At 38.1% G+C, this 17,773-nt stretch overlaps 2 protein-coding genes across 2 annotated transcripts; both read left to right on the top strand.

Moving 5' to 3' along the window:
- Nucleotides 1-3,521: 3,521 nt before the first annotated feature.
- Nucleotides 3,522-6,302, top strand: LOC107424882 (isoflavone 3'-hydroxylase). Its single transcript, XM_016034769.4, has 3 exons — nucleotides 3,522-4,534; nucleotides 4,722-5,300; nucleotides 5,985-6,302. Exons 1-3 carry the CDS (start codon nucleotides 3,638-3,640, stop codon nucleotides 6,036-6,038), a joined length of 1,530 nt encoding a protein of 509 aa, XP_015890255.3. The 5' UTR covers nucleotides 3,522-3,637; the 3' UTR covers nucleotides 6,039-6,302.
- Nucleotides 6,303-14,030: 7,728 nt separating this feature from the next.
- On the top strand, nucleotides 14,031-14,561 carry LOC125423741 (uncharacterized). The gene has a single exon (XM_048478878.1). It carries the CDS (start codon nucleotides 14,031-14,033, stop codon nucleotides 14,559-14,561), a length of 531 nt encoding a protein of 176 aa, XP_048334835.1.
- The last annotated feature ends 3,212 nt before the right edge of the window (nucleotides 14,562-17,773 follow it).

Genomic DNA, 17,773 nt, shown 5'->3' with positions numbered 1-17,773 from the left:
ATCATTGGATTTTTTTTTTTCCGGGCAATTTTGTCCTTGCAGTTTATGAAAACTTTTATGAAACCAGACCACCTTCGTCGCCTCAACTTACAACATATATTTATCCAATATATATATATATATATATATATAAACAGCATACATTATGCGTTCTGCTATGAAGAATATCTGGGGTGAGAAAAAGCAGAATCGGTTAAAAAAAAAAATAAATAAATAAAACTTTGAATCCTCCCCGTAATGACTTACTCGGTGGTACGAAGTAGAGGGTGTTTAATAATGTCTGTTGGAGGTCGCTATTTAATGTCTCACACGGGCCAAAGAAGAGTGCTCGGTGACCAAAGGGCAAAAGATATGAATGCAATTAATAATTTGGATCAATTAAGGGCATAAATATAGATTTTTTTTTTTCTTTTTTTGTTTTTTTTTTAAAGTGGTAGAAAGAGGCTTGCATTCATATTCTTCTACCTCGTGAATCATATATGGTGGTTATTCTTTCCAAATTACTCTAAGCAAACAAACATAAAAATAATAATAATAAAAAAGAAGTCCTTCCATGTAAGGAAATAGACACTAATTTGGACTTTCAGATGACATCGATTTTCAGATAATATTGACTTACTTGGTAAACTTTATAACTGAGATTATGGAATCAAATACTTGATCAATTATTGTGAATGTTAAAATAAAATAAAATAAAAAACATTTATGATCTGGACCAATCAAGGGCACAAATATAGCCTTTTCGGACAAGGCACCCTGTATATTTCAGCCAAAAAAAAAAAAAAAAAAAAAGAAGGTACCTTATTATAGCCTCATGAATCATGAATTATGGTAATTCTTTCAAAAATACGCCAGCAATAAAAACATAAAAATAATAACAATAAAAAAAAAAAGTCCTTCCATGTAACTGGTAACTAATTGTACTTTTGATATTGTGGAGATTTTAGTTAACTAGATATGATTTTCTTTTTTACTTAAATAAAAAAAAACAACATAAAATTAATAAAAAGAAATTAGGTTACATATCATTAATGGGTGCTTTTGGATTTCAATACTAGATATTTCTAAAAATAATAAAAAGTGATGATGAGAACAAAAAAAATTAAGCCATAATCCAACTTCAATATTGATTACAGAACAATCAGTTTGCTCCTGCATATGATATTATTCTTCATCCCCGACAGTTTACTTGTTTAAATTGAGATTTCTTAATAAAACTAATTTTTACATACTGTCAAAACAATTATTTTACAAAAGATAAATTATATATAGGAAATTTTGCTCCTAAACAGTTTAAAAGAGAACACAAAAGTCTAAAGAAAGAGGGGGAAAAAAAAAAAAGGTCTTAGGGCACTAATAAGTCATTTATGATGAGCAAGAAAATATTAAAAGAAATTCATAATTGATGACCACGCAAACAAATATCCGTAGTCTTTTATTCACCTGGAAATATATATATATATATTATCTGTAGTCCTTTTTTTTTTCAATATCTATACAGTAATCTAGATCTGAAAACGAATTCATATTGAATTATACCTGAGTTGTATAATGTCGTAAATTTAATCAATTAATTTGTTAAATTTTCAAATAAAAATAGAAAAATCTCAAACCTCACTAAATGGTCATCTAGCCTGCCACCTAACCGATGAAGAAAATGTTGCCGACTTCAGCAAAATGTCGGCAACATTATGGGATTTCAACATTGCTCGACACCGATAGGGGCCTAACTCATGACCTGGCTAATATCATACAAATCAAGTCCTTCGTGTTTGAAGACTATAATTGACAGTTCAAGTGTTTGAATTAAGGCCCAATACCCCTGTTGGAAGACCACTAACGAGATCTACCCGTGCTTTTTTTATCTGTTTTATTTTATCCTTCTATTTTTTAATATTCCTAAATTACCCTTTTTAAGAAAAATTAAGATGAAAATCCTTGAACGGAGCATGAATAAACGAGAAGAAAGATAGAGAAAAGAGAGAGAGAGAGAGAGAGGGGAGGATTGGGTTTGAGGGTGTAGCAGTTGTTGTAAGACTAATAAAATTCCTTTTCCCCAGCAAAATTTTGATTCACCCGATTAACTTTCATATTATTTTGTTTCTATTTTCTGTTTTTTGGTCGATGCCGAAACCGAGAAAACGTCAACCAGCCAGATTTTTGCATTTCCAAATTTTTGCACCATATCCTCTGTGTTTCTGAGTTTGATCCTCTTTATGCCAATACCCAAAAAAAAAAATTAAAAAAAAATAAAATTAACGGATATAAAATCTACAACCAGCAAGGAGCAAGAGGATGTTAAAGGAACTTTTAGAATAAGATTAGTTAGTATAAAAAGAGGCAAAGGGAAAAATAAATAAATTAATAAAGAGGGACAAATTCACAAACACAGACTGCCTTAAGTCTCAATATCGATTCTCTCTTTGTATATCTAATAATAATGCCGGCAACGAGAAATTGAATAACTTTCTCAATCACCGAAGCGCCTTCAAAGCTCTTCATCTTCTTCTTCTCCTTTATCCATCCTCTTCGCTTTTCATTCTTGTTCTTCTTCGGCTTGGAATTTTGATGCCTGCCAAACAGACCGATAACTTTCTACTTCTTCATCCCTCCTATTTTGGATCTTTTGGGCCTCTATAATTGGTTTCCTGTTCATTTTCTTTTTCTCTGGGTTCGAAGCAGGGGGAAAAAAGGAAACGCAAGAGGTGCAGGAATTGAAAAGTAATTTTTTAGTTTTGCTGAGGGTAAAATAGGAAGTAAGGGGTACATAAAAAAAAGGGAAGAAGCAAAGGGTAAATATCCTTGATCTCTTATTTTGATGGGTATTTGGTCAAATTCCCCTTGAATTAATTTGCCTGCTTGCCCATCAATCGTGTGAATGCTCATAGAAATGGCATGGCCCAATGTAGAATTTCTAAAAGAGCCCAAATTCAATTTTGGATTTTCAATCTGTGGTATCCAAAGATTTAAATGAAGCCCAATTTCTCCTACCGTAAGACCAGGACCACATAATTCAATCAAGAAGGAATAATGGAAACATCATCGTTAACCCAATTCCTTCTATGTCATCATTAATTGTTACTGAAATGGAGCGATAGTCTTTATTTTGTCAAAAACGCAAGAAACCAAATGCAGGCCGTCTCTCAGACGGGACCCAGATGAAAGAAACCCTTCTAGTGATATAGACTTCAAATTTATATTTGACACATAAATCTTATCGTTTATTTTCGTTACATTATGCATTTCTAATATGAGTTTTCTTTTTTTTTTTTTGAACAAATGATTTAATTTATAACCTATCTAAAATCTTGTGATTTGAACTCGTATTCTTATGGCTGAAATTATCCACTTTGTATTTTGTTTTTGATAAATTAGGTATAATAATTTTAACATAAGGTCTAATTAAATCCCGGTTATGTAGTTATTACATCGAATTTTTTACGCAAGCTTTAATCAGCAAATTATATGTATAAAAAATACGTAGGGAGGGATGCATATAAAATTCGCCAATACATGTGTGAAATTTATTTAGTAGCCAATATTTACGACAATTGCTAAAGGATGACTAAACAAAAAGCGAACCACAGAGCGGCCTCTGATTAAATCCCAAACCTTATCCAACATAACCAAAACACATATGTATGCCATGGAAGACGCTTTCCTCTACACATGCATTTCTCTTGCCATCTTCCTTTTTGCATTCAAACTCATTCTCTCATCAACAAAAAGCTACAAGAACCTGCCACCAAGCCCACCTTCTCTTCCAATTATTGGTCATCTTCATCTTTTAAAATCCCCTCCTCATCGAACTTTACACCGTCTCTCACAAAAATACGGCCCCGTAATCACTCTCTGGTTCGGGTCACGCCGCGTGGTTATAGTATCGTCACCATCAGCCGTCGAAGAATGTTTCACGAAGAACGACATCGTTCTTGCCGACCGTCCTCTGCTACTTGTGGGGAAGTATGTCGGCTATAACTTCACCAATCTCATATCAACCTCGTACGGTGACCACTGGCGAAACCTCCGCCGCATGGGTTCGACCGAGATATTCTCTTCGAGCCGGCTCAATATGTTCTCTGGAATCCGTAAGGACGAAACAATTCGTTTGTTGCATAAGCTTTTGCGTAAGAGTTCAGAAGGAGATTTTGCAAAGGTGGAGCTGAAATCAATGCTTACGGAGCTGACACTGAATATCATAATGAGAATGGTGGCAGGGAAGCCGTACTCAGGAGACGAAGTCATAAACAAAGATGAAGAGCAACGGTTCAAAGAGATTGTATGGGAGGTTTCCGCTTACGCTGGGGCTTCACATGCAGAGGATTTCTTGCCCATCTTGAGTTGGATTACTGGTTACGAAAAGAGGTTGCAGAGGCTTGGAGAGCGTACGGATTCGTACCTCCAAAATCTGATCGAAGAGCATCGAATGAAGATAGAAAAAACTAGTAGAAACTCCATTATCGATCATTTACTTTCTTTGCAAGAATTACAGCCAGAATATTATACCGACCAAATTATCAAAGGATTTATATTGGTAAGTATTCAAAGTATCTAATTTTCTCTCTCATTTTTACTTTTATTTATTACTTTTTATACCTTGTCTATGTTTTTTCTCAGTCCAATTAAAACTATGCAATTCTATATGTTTATGACAAGTAATTTGAAACTAAAATTATCTCCATGTTTTAATTAATTAATAAAGAGGTTTTTGAATATTACAGGTAATGCTACTAGCGGGAACAGATACATCTGCGGTGACAGTAGAATGGGCAATGTCCAATTTGCTTAACCATCCCCATATCTTAGAAAAGTCTAGAGCCGAATTAGATGTTCAAATTGGGCAAAAGAAATTGGTGGACGAATCGGACCTTTCAAAACTACCTTACCTCCAAAACATAATCTCCGAGACCCTTCGACTATACCCAGCAGCACCATTGCTCGTCCCTCATTACTCGTCCGAAGACTGTACTATTGGCGGATACGACATGCCACGTGACACTATCTTGTTGGTTAATGCATGGGCCATACATAGAGACCCAAAATTTTGGGATGATCCAGAAAGTTTTAAGCCAGAGAGATTTGAAAAAGCCGATGATGGCGTGGTACAGAAATTCATTCCTTTTGGATTGGGAAGGAGGGCTTGTCCCGGAATGGGTTTGGCTCATCGTGTAGTGGGCTTGACCTTGGGTTCGTTGATTCAGTGCTTTGAATGGGAAAGGGATGGTGGAAAAGAAATTGACATGGCTGAATGTCAAGGCCTAACCATGCCAAAAGCAGTGCCATTGGAGGCCATGTGTAAAGTAAATGCCACCATGAAAAATGTTCTCTTAGAATCAATTGGCAAAATTTAAATTTTATATTACCATCTTAATGACCTGCAGGGTGCAACATATATTATGGAGCAAAGTAGTGTGAACATACAATAGTAGAACATGTATGTAGCAATAAATAAATAAAAAAAAATAAAAATTTAAGTATCGTTAATCTGACATGTTTTGGTAGTAGATTACTGTAGATGATGTTTAATAATGTCCGTGGAGGTGACTGTTCCATGTCACACGTAAGCCAAAGGAAAGCGCTTAATGAGTGATGTTACCAAATGACGTATTGATGCAATATTAATCTAGACCAAATAAGGTTATATTAGCTTTTCACTAGGGAATGGAGAAGATTCAAACCTTAGTTTGGTGCCCGAGTCTATACCGTTAACCAATATTCTCATCATAATCCTTTACTTGACTGCAACACATTGTTCCATGTCAAATTAAAATAATGTGGGGAGATATTTTAATTATATACGATTTTCTTTAGTACTTAACTAAGAAAGCGATAGACATATAATTAATTCAAAGTAATTATGTTACATATAACTCTGCCTGCTTGTAAGCTACTTCTAAAACTAATATGCCAATTGTATAATTAATCAAATTCAAAATTAATTATATTTCCCCGTTATTAAAACCAATTTTGTAATGCAAAACTAGGTGTGGTGGGCCAAAAAAGAAAGGCAAGGAGTGTTAAGTTCAGGCCAGTACTAAATGTCTAAAGTTGGGCCAGAGGAAATACAAAGGCCATCCGATTTTGATTCCATGCCTGAGAATGATGGTTGTTTGCCTTACAAGATTATGGCCCAGCAAAAGCAAGTCCTGAATGACCCAATGGTGGTAAATGTTTCACAACGCAATCTAGGCCAAGAGACTATCCATTGTGATTCTACTACCATGTCCGAGTTGTACGATGATGTTGAGACCAAAAGGACTTCCTTCCCTATCGATCCAATAGACCCAATGGTTATTACTTCTTCGAGTTCATCATCCTCCTCGAGAGTTAGACTGAAGGAGCTGTGAAGTCCAGCCGCACCAACCAACCTCACCAACCACAGCCGCACCAACCACAGCCACCATTGTTGACAGCCACCATTGTTGATCAACAATTGTGGGCTAAGATGTTGAAAATTGTGGCCTTGTAAGCCTATAAATAGGCTCCTTACCGTTCCATGAAAATCAAGCCAAGAGAGCAATCTCAATCCTCCCAAGTGAGGAGAATTGAGAGAAAACTCCAAGAGAGAGAGTTGTTTAAGTTCCAGAGAGAACTTGAGAGAAGAGTGAGCAATTCCAGAGAGAATTGGAGAGTGCAGAGAGAGGTTCCACGAGAGAATCCTCCATGAGAGAAGTTTTTATTTTTGTATTCTATTTTTAAGAGATTAATAGAATTCTTTTATTTTCTTCTCATATTTCTTCTCTAAAGTGGTCAGAGAACCACAACAAGTGGTATCAGAGCTCCAGGTTGAGAGCTTGGGTCCAAAATTTGAAGAAACAAAGCTACTGTTCTTCAAGTTGGTGTTTCGGAAAGTTGCTCAAATAATTAATTTGACAATCCCAGGTGAAAGTACCCGACGAGAGGAGAACAACGAAGTTCGCCGGAGAGAAAACGGACGTCCCACGCGCCCGCACGCGCCGACTGAAATTTTTCTGCAACTGTTCACGCGCCCACGCGCCGCACGCGCCGTCTGGAGGTTGAAGACGACCACGTCAGCAGCCACGTCAGCAGCCACGTCAGCACACCTGCCACGTCATCTGCCACGCCAGCCGACACGTCATCTGCCACGTGTCGCCACGTCATCTGACACGTCATCTGCCACGTGGTGCCACGTCAGCACCATCTGCCACGTCAGCAATATTTTCTGAAATTACGGAACAGCCCCTGAAGTTTCGGAAATTACGGAACAGCCCCTGAAGTATTGGAAATTACAGAGTGACCCCTGTAGTTTTCTGAAATTACGGTGCAGCCCCTGAACTATTGGAAATGACAGATTGACCCCTGTAGTTTCTGTATTTGCAGGTTGACCCATAAATTTTGTGAAATTACATTTTTGCCCCAAAATTTCTGGTAATTATATTTTGACCCCGGAAGAGTCAAGTCCACCATTTTCGGCCGTTCCGGACGCAACGGTTAACTCCGTTTTGCCAAATTCAGCTCCATTTTTGGTCAAGCCATAATGTCAATGGAAGAATCATCTTCGGGAGCTATGGTTAAGCTCACTGCTACAAATTATACACTTTGGAGACCTCGGATGGAAGATCTCCTCAATTGTAAGGATCTGTTTGATCCTATAGAAGCTAAAGGCGAAAACCCCGATCCCAGCAAAGTAGCAGAATGGAAGAAATTAAACAAGAAAACGATCGGTTAGATCAGGCAATGGATCGACCACAGTGTCTTCCATCATGTAGCAAAGGAAACGGATGCATATGCCCTCTGGACAAAATTGGAGGACATGTACCAGGCCAAGACTGCTCGGAACAAAGCCCTGTTGCTTAAGCGATTGGTACATCTCACATTACAGAGTGGAACTTCTGTAGCCGAGCATACCAGTGAGTTCCAGAGCTTGGTAAATCAACTATCTGCTGTGGATTACCAACTAGGGGATGAGGATCAGGCCCTTCTACTTCTAAGCTCTCTTCCAGACAGTTGGGAGACATTGGTAGTCTCTCTCAGCAATTCGGCCCCGAATGGCAAACTTACTATGGCTATGGTTAAGGATGCCCTATTTAATGAAGAGGCCAGGAGAAAGGACATTGGCATGGATCAGTCACATGCCCTCGTCACAGAGAGAGGAAGACAGCAAAGAGGTGGTCGAGATAGGGGGAGAGGCAGGAGCAAGAGCAGAGGCAGATCTACAGACGGCAGAAAATCATCGTATAAGTGCTATCATTGTGGCCTGGAGGGTCACATGAAGAAGAACTGCAGAAAGTTGTTGAGAGAGCAGAGACTCCAAGGTAATCAGCCGAAGAAGGATGGAGAGACACTAGTCACTTGTACAGGAGAAGTGGCGCTCTGCTCCACCGAAGAAGAGACATGCCTTCATATATCAACCCAAGATGTTGAGTGGGTAGTCGATACTGCAGCATCCTACCATGTCACTCCACACAGAGATTTCTTTAAAACGTACAAAGCAGGAGACTTTGGTACGGTAAAGATGGGAAATTCCAGTTTCGCAAAGATTATGGGAACTGGTGATATTCAGATAAAAACGAATGTTGGTTGTACAATCACTTTGAAGGATGTCCGTCATGTTCCAGATCTTCGGCTTAATCTACTTTCGGGAGCAGCCTTAGACAAGCAAGGCTATGACAACTACTTCAGCAAAGGCACATGGAAAATGACGAAAGGTGCCATAGTTGTCGCCCGAGGACATATTTGTGGAACGTTGTACAAGACTCATGTGAAGATATGTGCAGACAGCCTCAATATTGCAGAAGGAGAGGCGTCTCAAAATCTGTGGCACCAAAGACTCGGTCACATGAGTGAAAAAGGATTGTCCACTTTGGCAAGAAAGAAGCTTATCACTGTTTGCAAGGATGCTGTGCTAGATCCTTGTAATCACTGCTTGTTTGGTAAGCAACATAGAGTCTCCTTCAGTTCCTCTGCATTGAGAAGATCAGAGTTGCTTAGTCTGGTGCACTCTGATGTTTGTGGTCCCATGGAGGTGGAATCATTAGGTGGCAACAAGTATTACCTGACCTTCATTGATGATGCTTCTCGGAAGGTGTGGGTATATTTCTTGAAGACAAAGGACCAGGTCTTGGATTACTTCAAACTGTTTCATACCATGGTAGAGCGTGAAACAGGAAAGAAGCTGAAAAGCCTCCGCTCAAATAATGGAGGCGAGTATACTTCCAAGGAGTTCGATGCCTACTGCAGAAGACACGGCATTCGACATGAGAAGACGGTCCCTCGCACCCCACAACATAATGGAATAGCCGAAAGAATGAACCGAACCATTATGGAAAAGGTCAGAAGTATACTCAGTATGGCTAAGCTGCCAAAGCCATTCTGGGGAGAAGCTGTTCGTGCCGCCCGCTATTTAATCAACAGATCACCGTCAGTACCGTTGAATTTTGAAATTCCGGAGAAAGTGTGGTCGGGTAAGATTCCCTCCTACTCTCATTTAAGAGTGTTTGGTTGTATAGCTTATGTACATGTATCCAAGGAGCTCAGACAGAAGCTCGATGCAAGATCTACTCCATGCATCTTTATAGGATATGGAGACGAAGAATTCGGATACAGGTTTTGGGACCCGAAAACCAAGAAGGTTATTAGAAGCAGGGATGTAGTATTCCATGAAAACCAGAAAATGGAAGACATTGCAAAGCCCAGAATGTCTCCTAATTGTAGTTCTAGTGCCGAGAATTTTTGTCATAATCCAGCACCAGCACAAATAGCCACAGAGGATAATGAGGTGCATGAAGATATACCAGAAGCAGACCAGGAGGAAGAAGGGGATAATGAGCAGGGGGAGACTCAATCCTCTCAAGCAGCTGCAGGGCCATCACAGCGGTCAGATGATGGTATACCTCCTGAAACCAGTGGTTTACAAGTTCGGAGATCTGAGCGAGGCCGAATTCCATCAAAGAGATTTCCAGAATCTGAGTATATTCTGCTTACTGAAGAAGGGGAGCCAGAGAGTTTCCAGGAAGCTGTTTCTCATCAAGAGAAGGAAAAGTGGCTGCAAGCAATGCAAGATGAGATGGAATCCTTGCAGAAAAATCATACTTATGAGTTGGTTAAGCTTCCAACAAGAAAGAAGGCACTAAAGAATAAATGGGTGTTCAAGCTCAAGAAAGATGGCAGCGGAAAGGTGGTGAAACACAAAGCCCGAATGGTGGTCAAAGGATTTCTTCAGAAGAAAGGAATTGACTTTGATGAGATTTTTTCACCAGTGGTAAAAATGACTTCAATTCGAGTCATTTTTGGTTTAGTAGCAAGTCTAAACCTAGAGCTTGAGCAGATGGATGTGAAGACAGCATTTCTTCACGGTGATTTACATGAAGAAATCTACATGGAGCAGCCAGAAGGATTTGAGGTTTCAGGGAAAGAAAACCTCGTATGCAAGCTAAAGAAGAGCTTGTATGGCCTCAAGCAAGCACCAAGACAATGGTATAAGAAGTTTGACTCGTTTATGGTGAGTCAAGGCTATAAAAGGACTGCAGCAGACCAGTGTGTTTATATTAAAAAAATTTCAGGTGGAAACTTCATTGCACTTTTGCTATATGTGGACGACATGTTGATCGTTGGACAAGATGCAATGAAGATTAGTAAGCTGAAGAAAGAATTGTCTAAGTCTTTTGATATGAAAGACTTAGGACCAGCTCAACAAATTTTGGGAATGCAAATAATCCGAGACAGGAAGAATAGATGGTTATGGCTATCTCAAGAGAAGTATGTTGAACGGGTGATAAAGAGATTCAACATGGATAAAGCCAAACCGGTCAGCATTCCACTTGCAAATCATTTCAAGTTGAGTAAGAGAATGTGCCCCTCATCCAAAGAAGAGATAGAGGAGATGGCTTCAGTACCATATTCTTCAGTGGTAGGAAGTCTGATGTATGCAATGGTGTGTACCAGACCAGACATTGCTCACGCAGTAGGTGTTGTGAGCAGATTTCTTTCAAATCCTGGAAAGAAACACTGGGAAGCAGTCAAATGGATTCTCAGGTATCTTAAAGGTACACCGAAGCTGTGCTTGTGCTACGGGGGAGGTGACCCAATCTTAGAAGGCTATACAGATGCAGATATGGCCGGAGACCCTGATAATAGAAAGTCTACATCAGGTTATCTCTACACTTTTGCAGGGGGAGCTGTGTCATGGCAGTCAAGATTGCAGAAGTGTGTTGCTTTATCCACTACTGAAGCAGAGTACATTGCCGCAGCGGAAGCGGGTAAGGAAATGTTGTGGTTAAAGCGTTTTCTCACAGAATTGGGCATCAAGCAAGAAGACTACAAGATACATTGTGATAACCAAAGTGCCATGGATTTGAGCAAAAACTCAATGTATCATTCCCGTACAAAGCACATTGACATCCGCTATCATTGGATACGCGAAGTAATAGATCAACAGTTACTGAAACTGATGAAGATCCACACAAAAGAGAATCCAGCAGATATGCTAACAAAAGTTGTTGCTCAAGAGAAGCTGAAGCTATGCAGAGACATAGCTGGAATAGATGGCAGATGACCATCAGTTTTAAATGCGGCTGGAGGGGGAGAATTGTGAAGTCCAGCCGCACCAACCAACCTCACCAACCACAGCCACCATTGTTGACAGCCACCATTGTTGATCAACAATTGTGGGCTAAGATGTTGAAAATTGTGGCCTTGTAAGCCTATAAATAGGCTCCTTACCGTTCCATGAAAATCAAGCCAAGAGAGCAATCTCAATCCTCCCAAGTGAGGAGAATTGAGAGAAAACTCCAAGAGAGAGAGTTGTTTAAGTTCCAGAGAGAACTTGAGAGAAGAGTGAGCAATTCCAGAGAGAATTGGAGAGTGCAGAGAGAGGTTCCACGAGAGAATCCTCCATGAGAGAAGTTTTTATTTTTGTATTCTATTTTTAAGAGATTAATAGAATTCTTTTATTTTCTTCTCATATTTCTTCTCTAAAGTGGTCAGAGAACCACAACAGGAGCGGGCATGTCGTTTAAGCACGAGTTGAAGCTTTGAGAGTCATAGCACTAATGACTTATCCACAAGAGAACTCTCAGATCAAACTCTAGCCGAGGAGGTGGGCCTTATCATGCCCTCACCTCGCCAATGAATCTAGTCGCGTGGAACTGTCGACATCGGGGAAGACATTTGATAGTTCGAGACCTTACAAGTCTTGTAAGGAAATTCTTCCCAACAGAGATTTTCCTCTGTGAAACCAAATCTCTCAAAGACCGAATGGAAGTTATCAAAAGAAATATCCCCTTTGATAATCTTTTTGTGGTTAAGGCAGAGAATCATAAAGGTGGTTTGGCCTTGGTTTGGGCCAACCAGTTGAACTGGACAATTATTTCTGCCTCAACATGGATAATTGGTATTCTAGTGAGTTTTGACCCAAGAGGTCATTGGATGCTGTGGTGTTGTTACTATCCCATAAAGAGAACAATAAGGAAGGATTTCTGGAAGGAACTCAAAATTAAAGTGAGTGCTGCTTGAGTTCTTAGGTCTGTATCGGAGACTTTAATGACCTGATTAACCAAGATGAGAAATTAGGTGGTCATCGAGTGTCCGAGAAATCAAATCATTTTCTCAGAAACTTTATGACCGAAATGAGAGCTTTGGATATTGGTTACATTGGCAATATTTACACGTGGTGCAATTGTCAGGGAGGGAGAACAAAAATACGAGAACGCTTGGACAGAGTCTTAACAAGCCCATATTGGAGGACTTCCTTTAAGCAGGCTGGAGTAATTCATTTTTTGCACAGGAATTCAAATCATATTCCAATCCAACTCAATATGACATTGGATCATCTAGCCAAACCAAGACTCTTCGAATTTCAAGAAATATGGACAAGGAACCCTAGATGCAAAGTAGTGGGGGAGGCTTGGAAAAAAGTTAACAGAGGGAACCTTATAGCCCCTATATGTTATAAAACTCTACATACTACTATAGCTCTGAGGAAATGGAACAAGAATTTTTTTGGAGTCTGCCAAGCTAGGGTGAAGAAGTTAGAAGATCATATCCAACGTCTTTAAGGTTTAGCTCCTTCAATGGAAATTATGGAAGTCAAGAAAAGCCATTGCGAGCTTGACGAATGGAGGAAGAGACAAGAAATTCTATGGAGACAGAAGTCAAGAGAACTATTACTCACTCCTGGAGATAGAAACACGAAATTCTTCCATGCAGCAACAATTGCCAACCGAAGGAGGCTTTACATTCCTGCTTTAAAAGATGAGCAAGGAACATGGCAGACGTCCCAAGTGAATATAGGAAAGGTGCTTATAGATGAATTCACAAAGTTTTTCTTGGTGGAGGATTTAAGAAGGAGCGAGAGATTAGGAGATTTTTTCCAAGAATGCATATCCAAGGAGGAGAACTCAACCTTAGAAGCTATCCTTACCAAAGCCGAAATCTAGCAGGTGGTGAGGAGCATGCATCCAACAAAGGCTCTGAGCTCAGATGGAATGCCTGTGATATTTTTTCAGAAATATTGGACAATCATCAGTGGTGATGTTATTAATATGACTCAAAATGTCTTCCGTTTTGGTTTCCTACTAAGAGACATTAACCGATCCTATGTTGTGTTGATTCCCAAAGTGCAAAGAGTTTCAAAATTCAAGCATCTGAGACCAATCAGCTTGTGCAATACGGTCTACAAAATCATATCCAAAATTCTGGCAGATAGACTCAAGCCGTTGCTAAAGAAGATTATTTTGCCTAATCAATCGGCCTTTGTGCCCGGTGGGTAGATTGGAGAAAATGTTATTTTAGCCAATAAAATTTTACATTCCATGAAAATCAAAAAAGGTTTAAGAGGTATAGTTGGAATCAAAGTTGATATGCATAAGGCCTATGATAGAGTGGATTTGGTGGTAATTTCTAGGATCTTAACCCTGCTTGGTTTCTCGGAGAAATTTGTGAAACTTGTTATAAATTTTATTTCTTTGGTCTTTATGGAATTGTTACTAAATGGGAGTGTTTTTTATACAATTCTAATGGAGAGAGGATTGAGACAAGGAGAACCCATATCCTCTTTCCTCTTCATGTTAATGGCGGAGTTGCTGTGTAGGATGCTCCATAAGTGGGAATCTGATAATAAATTCCATGGCGTGAAGTTTGGTCGGTTTTCACCTCCGATTAGCCACTTAATGTTCGCCGATGACTTTATACTTTTTTTCCTAGCCAACTCAGAAGAAGTTAAAAATGTGCAACATTGTCTCCAATTATACGGCAAATGGACCGGCCAGGCTTTTAATATGGACAAATATGGAGTTCTTTTCTCTCATAATGTCACAGGGAGTACAAAATCAAATATCAAGAGCTACTTGGGAACGAAAGAACTCAATAAGAAGACAAAACATTTAGGTTTACCGCTATTCATCGAGAAGAACAAGAATACTTCACTTGAGGAGCTTCGGAAACAAATAAAGTTTCCATTCCAGGGTTGGAAAGCAAAGATACTATCCAAAACAGGTTGTGCTACCCTTATCAAGCATGTGATTACGTCAATCTCAGTTTACGCCATGTCGTCATTCTTTCTTCAAGAAGGTTGGTGTGAAAATTTGGAGAAAATGGCTTGAGCTTTTTTATGGAGAAATGACAAGAAAGAGTCAAGAGGCTACTGTCCTGTTGCATAGAAAACCGTATGTCAACTCAAGAGCTAAGGAGGGTTAGGAATCAAAAACCTCTGGCATTTTAACAAGGCCTTAGTAAGCAAGATTGGCTGGAATTTAACCACTGAGGAAGATAAATTATGGGTGAGAGCTTTAAAGGCAAAGTATTTTCCACACACATCCTTTCTGTGGAGCAAAAAGAAGAGGAACTGCTCGTGGCTTTGGAAGGGTGTTTTCCAAATTAAACCACTACTTCATGATGGTCTTTGTTTCCGAGTAGGCAAAGATGATTCTGTGAATTACTGGGAAGACCCATGGATTTCCAACACCCTACTTATAAACCTAAGCTAAGGAATCCGGATATCCTTCCTTGTGTTATGGTGAACTCACTAAAATTGAATAATGAATTATGGGATGAGAATCATTTAGAAAAACTCTTTGATCCTACTTCTGTCCAATGTATTAAGCATATGTTCTGGGCCTCATCTGTTCACCTAGATAAAATCATATGAACAAGTACAAGATCAGGTATGTTTTCCATCAAATATGCTTATAGGATGGTAGAGAAGTTGGAGGACAGGGACAACTTTTGGTGGAACACTTTATAGAGGAGAAGTATGCATGCACATATAAATTTTTTTATGTGGAAGATGGTGAATGCTGGCCTTCCCCTGAAATCCAACCTTGCTGCCAGAAATTTGCGTTTAAAAAGTGTCGAGTGTGTGCATGGATGCCAAAGTGTAGAAGATGAGCTTCATATTTTCTTCCAATGTGAGGTTGCTAAGCGTTTATGGTTTGCGAGCCCCTGGAGAATTAGGTGAAGGAAGCCATACAGCGTGATGGAGCAGTTGAAACTCAAAATAGAACCACCAGAGAATTTAACAATCCAGAATGGAGAAATCCTTCAAGAGGTATGGTGAAAATAAATTCTGAAGCAGCTATGCGAAAGAATGGCTGTCACCTTGCAGTGATCGCAAGGGACGATCATGGTTGGATCCTTCATATCCAAACCTTCAAAACCACTACGAACATTTTTGAAATGGTTGAATTGGAAGTCATCCTGAAGGCCATGCAAATAGCTACATTTTTTGCCTAGCCCAAAGTTATTCTGGAATCAGATGCATTACTAGTTATCCAAGCTTTGAAACAAAATGACACCCAATCCCTTCATTGGGCTTCAGAACCCATCTTCAAAGATATTACTGTACTTGTTCCTAATTTCACTAATTGTTATTTTTGTAGGGCCTCTAGAAAAACCAATGTGTTAGCCCACTCTGTTTGTCAATGGGCGGCGAGCCAAGAGGTTTACAGGCCTATAGATCCGAATCGGCTCCCTCCTTTGTTTTTTGATTTTTATAGGACCCGGGAGAGTGTACTTAAGGAAACCTCCCAGATCTAGGCTTTTTGTTGTACAAGCCATCTTTTTGGTTTCAATGAAACACCCTTATTAGCAAAAAACTAGGATGATCATTAAACTAGGTCATTTTAAAATAGTCTAGTTTCTGTTTCAAGTCAATCGTTGTTCTGCACTAGACCCTTTCATTTTTATCTTCATTAGACTTAAATCCATGCACTCCTCTAATTTTGTATATCTATCAAAACAAATATATTATCATTTTTTATGAGTTAATTTTAACAATTAAAAATTAAAAATTAATATTTTATGATTGAATAATATTGTAAAATTACAATTCTAACTTTTAATTATTAAGTTAACAAATAAATATTGAAAAATGGAAAGTTAATGATAATTGATGAAAATGTAAATAGGACAAAATTATTGGCGGGGTAAATAAAATTTTCCTATTAAACAAATAGCCCAAAATGCTAGCTTTCTCTCATTGAGTGAAGGGTAGGAATGTTTTTACCCAAAAATGAAAAGAGTGAAGGTAGGATAGTCTTCCTAGGAGCCAAATATATGACATGCCCTTTTAGTATGATCTAATAGTAAAACCATGTTTTCTACATAATGGTCTCAAATTTGAATTTTTCTGCCATAACATATACATACATATATATATATATATATATATATATATGTGTGTGGAAAATAAAATATGATCCCATATACACAACATTTCGTCAAATGGTACTGCCAAATTGCCAATTAATTATTTTCTGAATTTGGAACAATTATTGCCTCTTGTGATTATTGCGTTCATTTTTTTTTCCTCAGAAAAGAAAAAGTAAAATAACCCTACAACCTATTTTGAATTAAACATTAATTGATTCAACTGCACAATTTATGAATTTGGCATTAGCTCTTCTTACTTTCTATCACCGTATTTGCTTTTATTTCCACTTAATTCTTTTTTATTTATCAAAGCATATATATAATTAAGCTCGATTTTCCTTTTGCACTATTGCTTTTGTAATTTTTTTCTCACAATTTTATTTTGTTAAGAAAATGAAATTTCTTCAGCGTTTGTGACACTAGAGAATTAATTTTTGGACTTAAACAGATCAACATCATATTTGTTATTTCATCCGTATAATACTATAAGGACTTCAAATTGTATTTTACACATAAATCTTACTTTAAAGAGATATGTACCATACATTACCAACATATAAAGATGTCACACCTAGTGGATCCAATTATTGTTAACAAACAATATCCTAACTGGCTAGTAACTAGGAATATAAAAATTGATAGTCTAATAATTATTATATCTTGTATGTGTGAATGAGAGTGTACTGACTAGTTCTCTTTATATTGATAAATAACATTTCATGAATTTGATCGGTTGAGACGTCATGATTAATGAATGAGCATGTTATGTTGCTCTACCCAATCTATACTTAAATTTATAGCAAAGATAAGGCTTTAGCTAGCTAGCCTGAAAAATATAGCCCCGAATCTTGTCATATCCAAAGCCAACTATGTATGGTATTATATGTTGGAAAAATATGATATTTTATTGCCATATTAATCAACCTAACGAAATTTGTAACAGTTTTTGGTTTCTATAAGATCAGATAAATTGAATTAATAGCATATTAATTTGAATGCTATGAATTAATAACAGATTAATTTAATTGTTATAGGAAATTAATTGAGTAATATTTTTTAATTTAATTGAACATTATTAAATTAATTGGAGCTTTTTCAAAATTAAATGGAACGCTATATAATTTAATTGACCTTTATGCAAATTAAATTAGAAAGACAGTTTTGA

The sequence above is a fragment of the Ziziphus jujuba genome, chromosome 7 (assembly GCF_031755915.1).
Source record: "Ziziphus jujuba cultivar Dongzao chromosome 7, ASM3175591v1".
Lineage (NCBI taxonomy): Eukaryota > Viridiplantae > Streptophyta > Magnoliopsida > Rosales > Rhamnaceae > Ziziphus > Ziziphus jujuba.
The sequence above is the reverse complement of the archived record's forward strand: the minus strand, read 5'-3'. Positions and strand labels throughout refer to the sequence as shown.

Bases quoted from the DNA above. Each gene is read 5' to 3' on its own strand.
- LOC107424882 (XM_016034769.4), top strand. From the start codon at position 3,638: ATGTATGCCATGGAAGACGCTTTCCTCTACACATGCATTTCTCTTGCC. The intron at 4,535-4,721 runs GTAAGTATTCAA...TGAATATTACAG, and splicing joins TTATCAAAGGATTTATATTG to GTAATGCTACTAGCGGGAAC. The intron at 5,301-5,984 runs GTAAATGCCACC...ATGCAAAACTAG, and splicing joins CATTGGAGGCCATGTGTAAA to GTGTGGTGGGCCAAAAAAGA.
- LOC125423741 (XM_048478878.1), top strand. From the start codon at position 14,031: ATGGCGGAGTTGCTGTGTAGGATGCTCCATAAGTGGGAATCTGATAAT.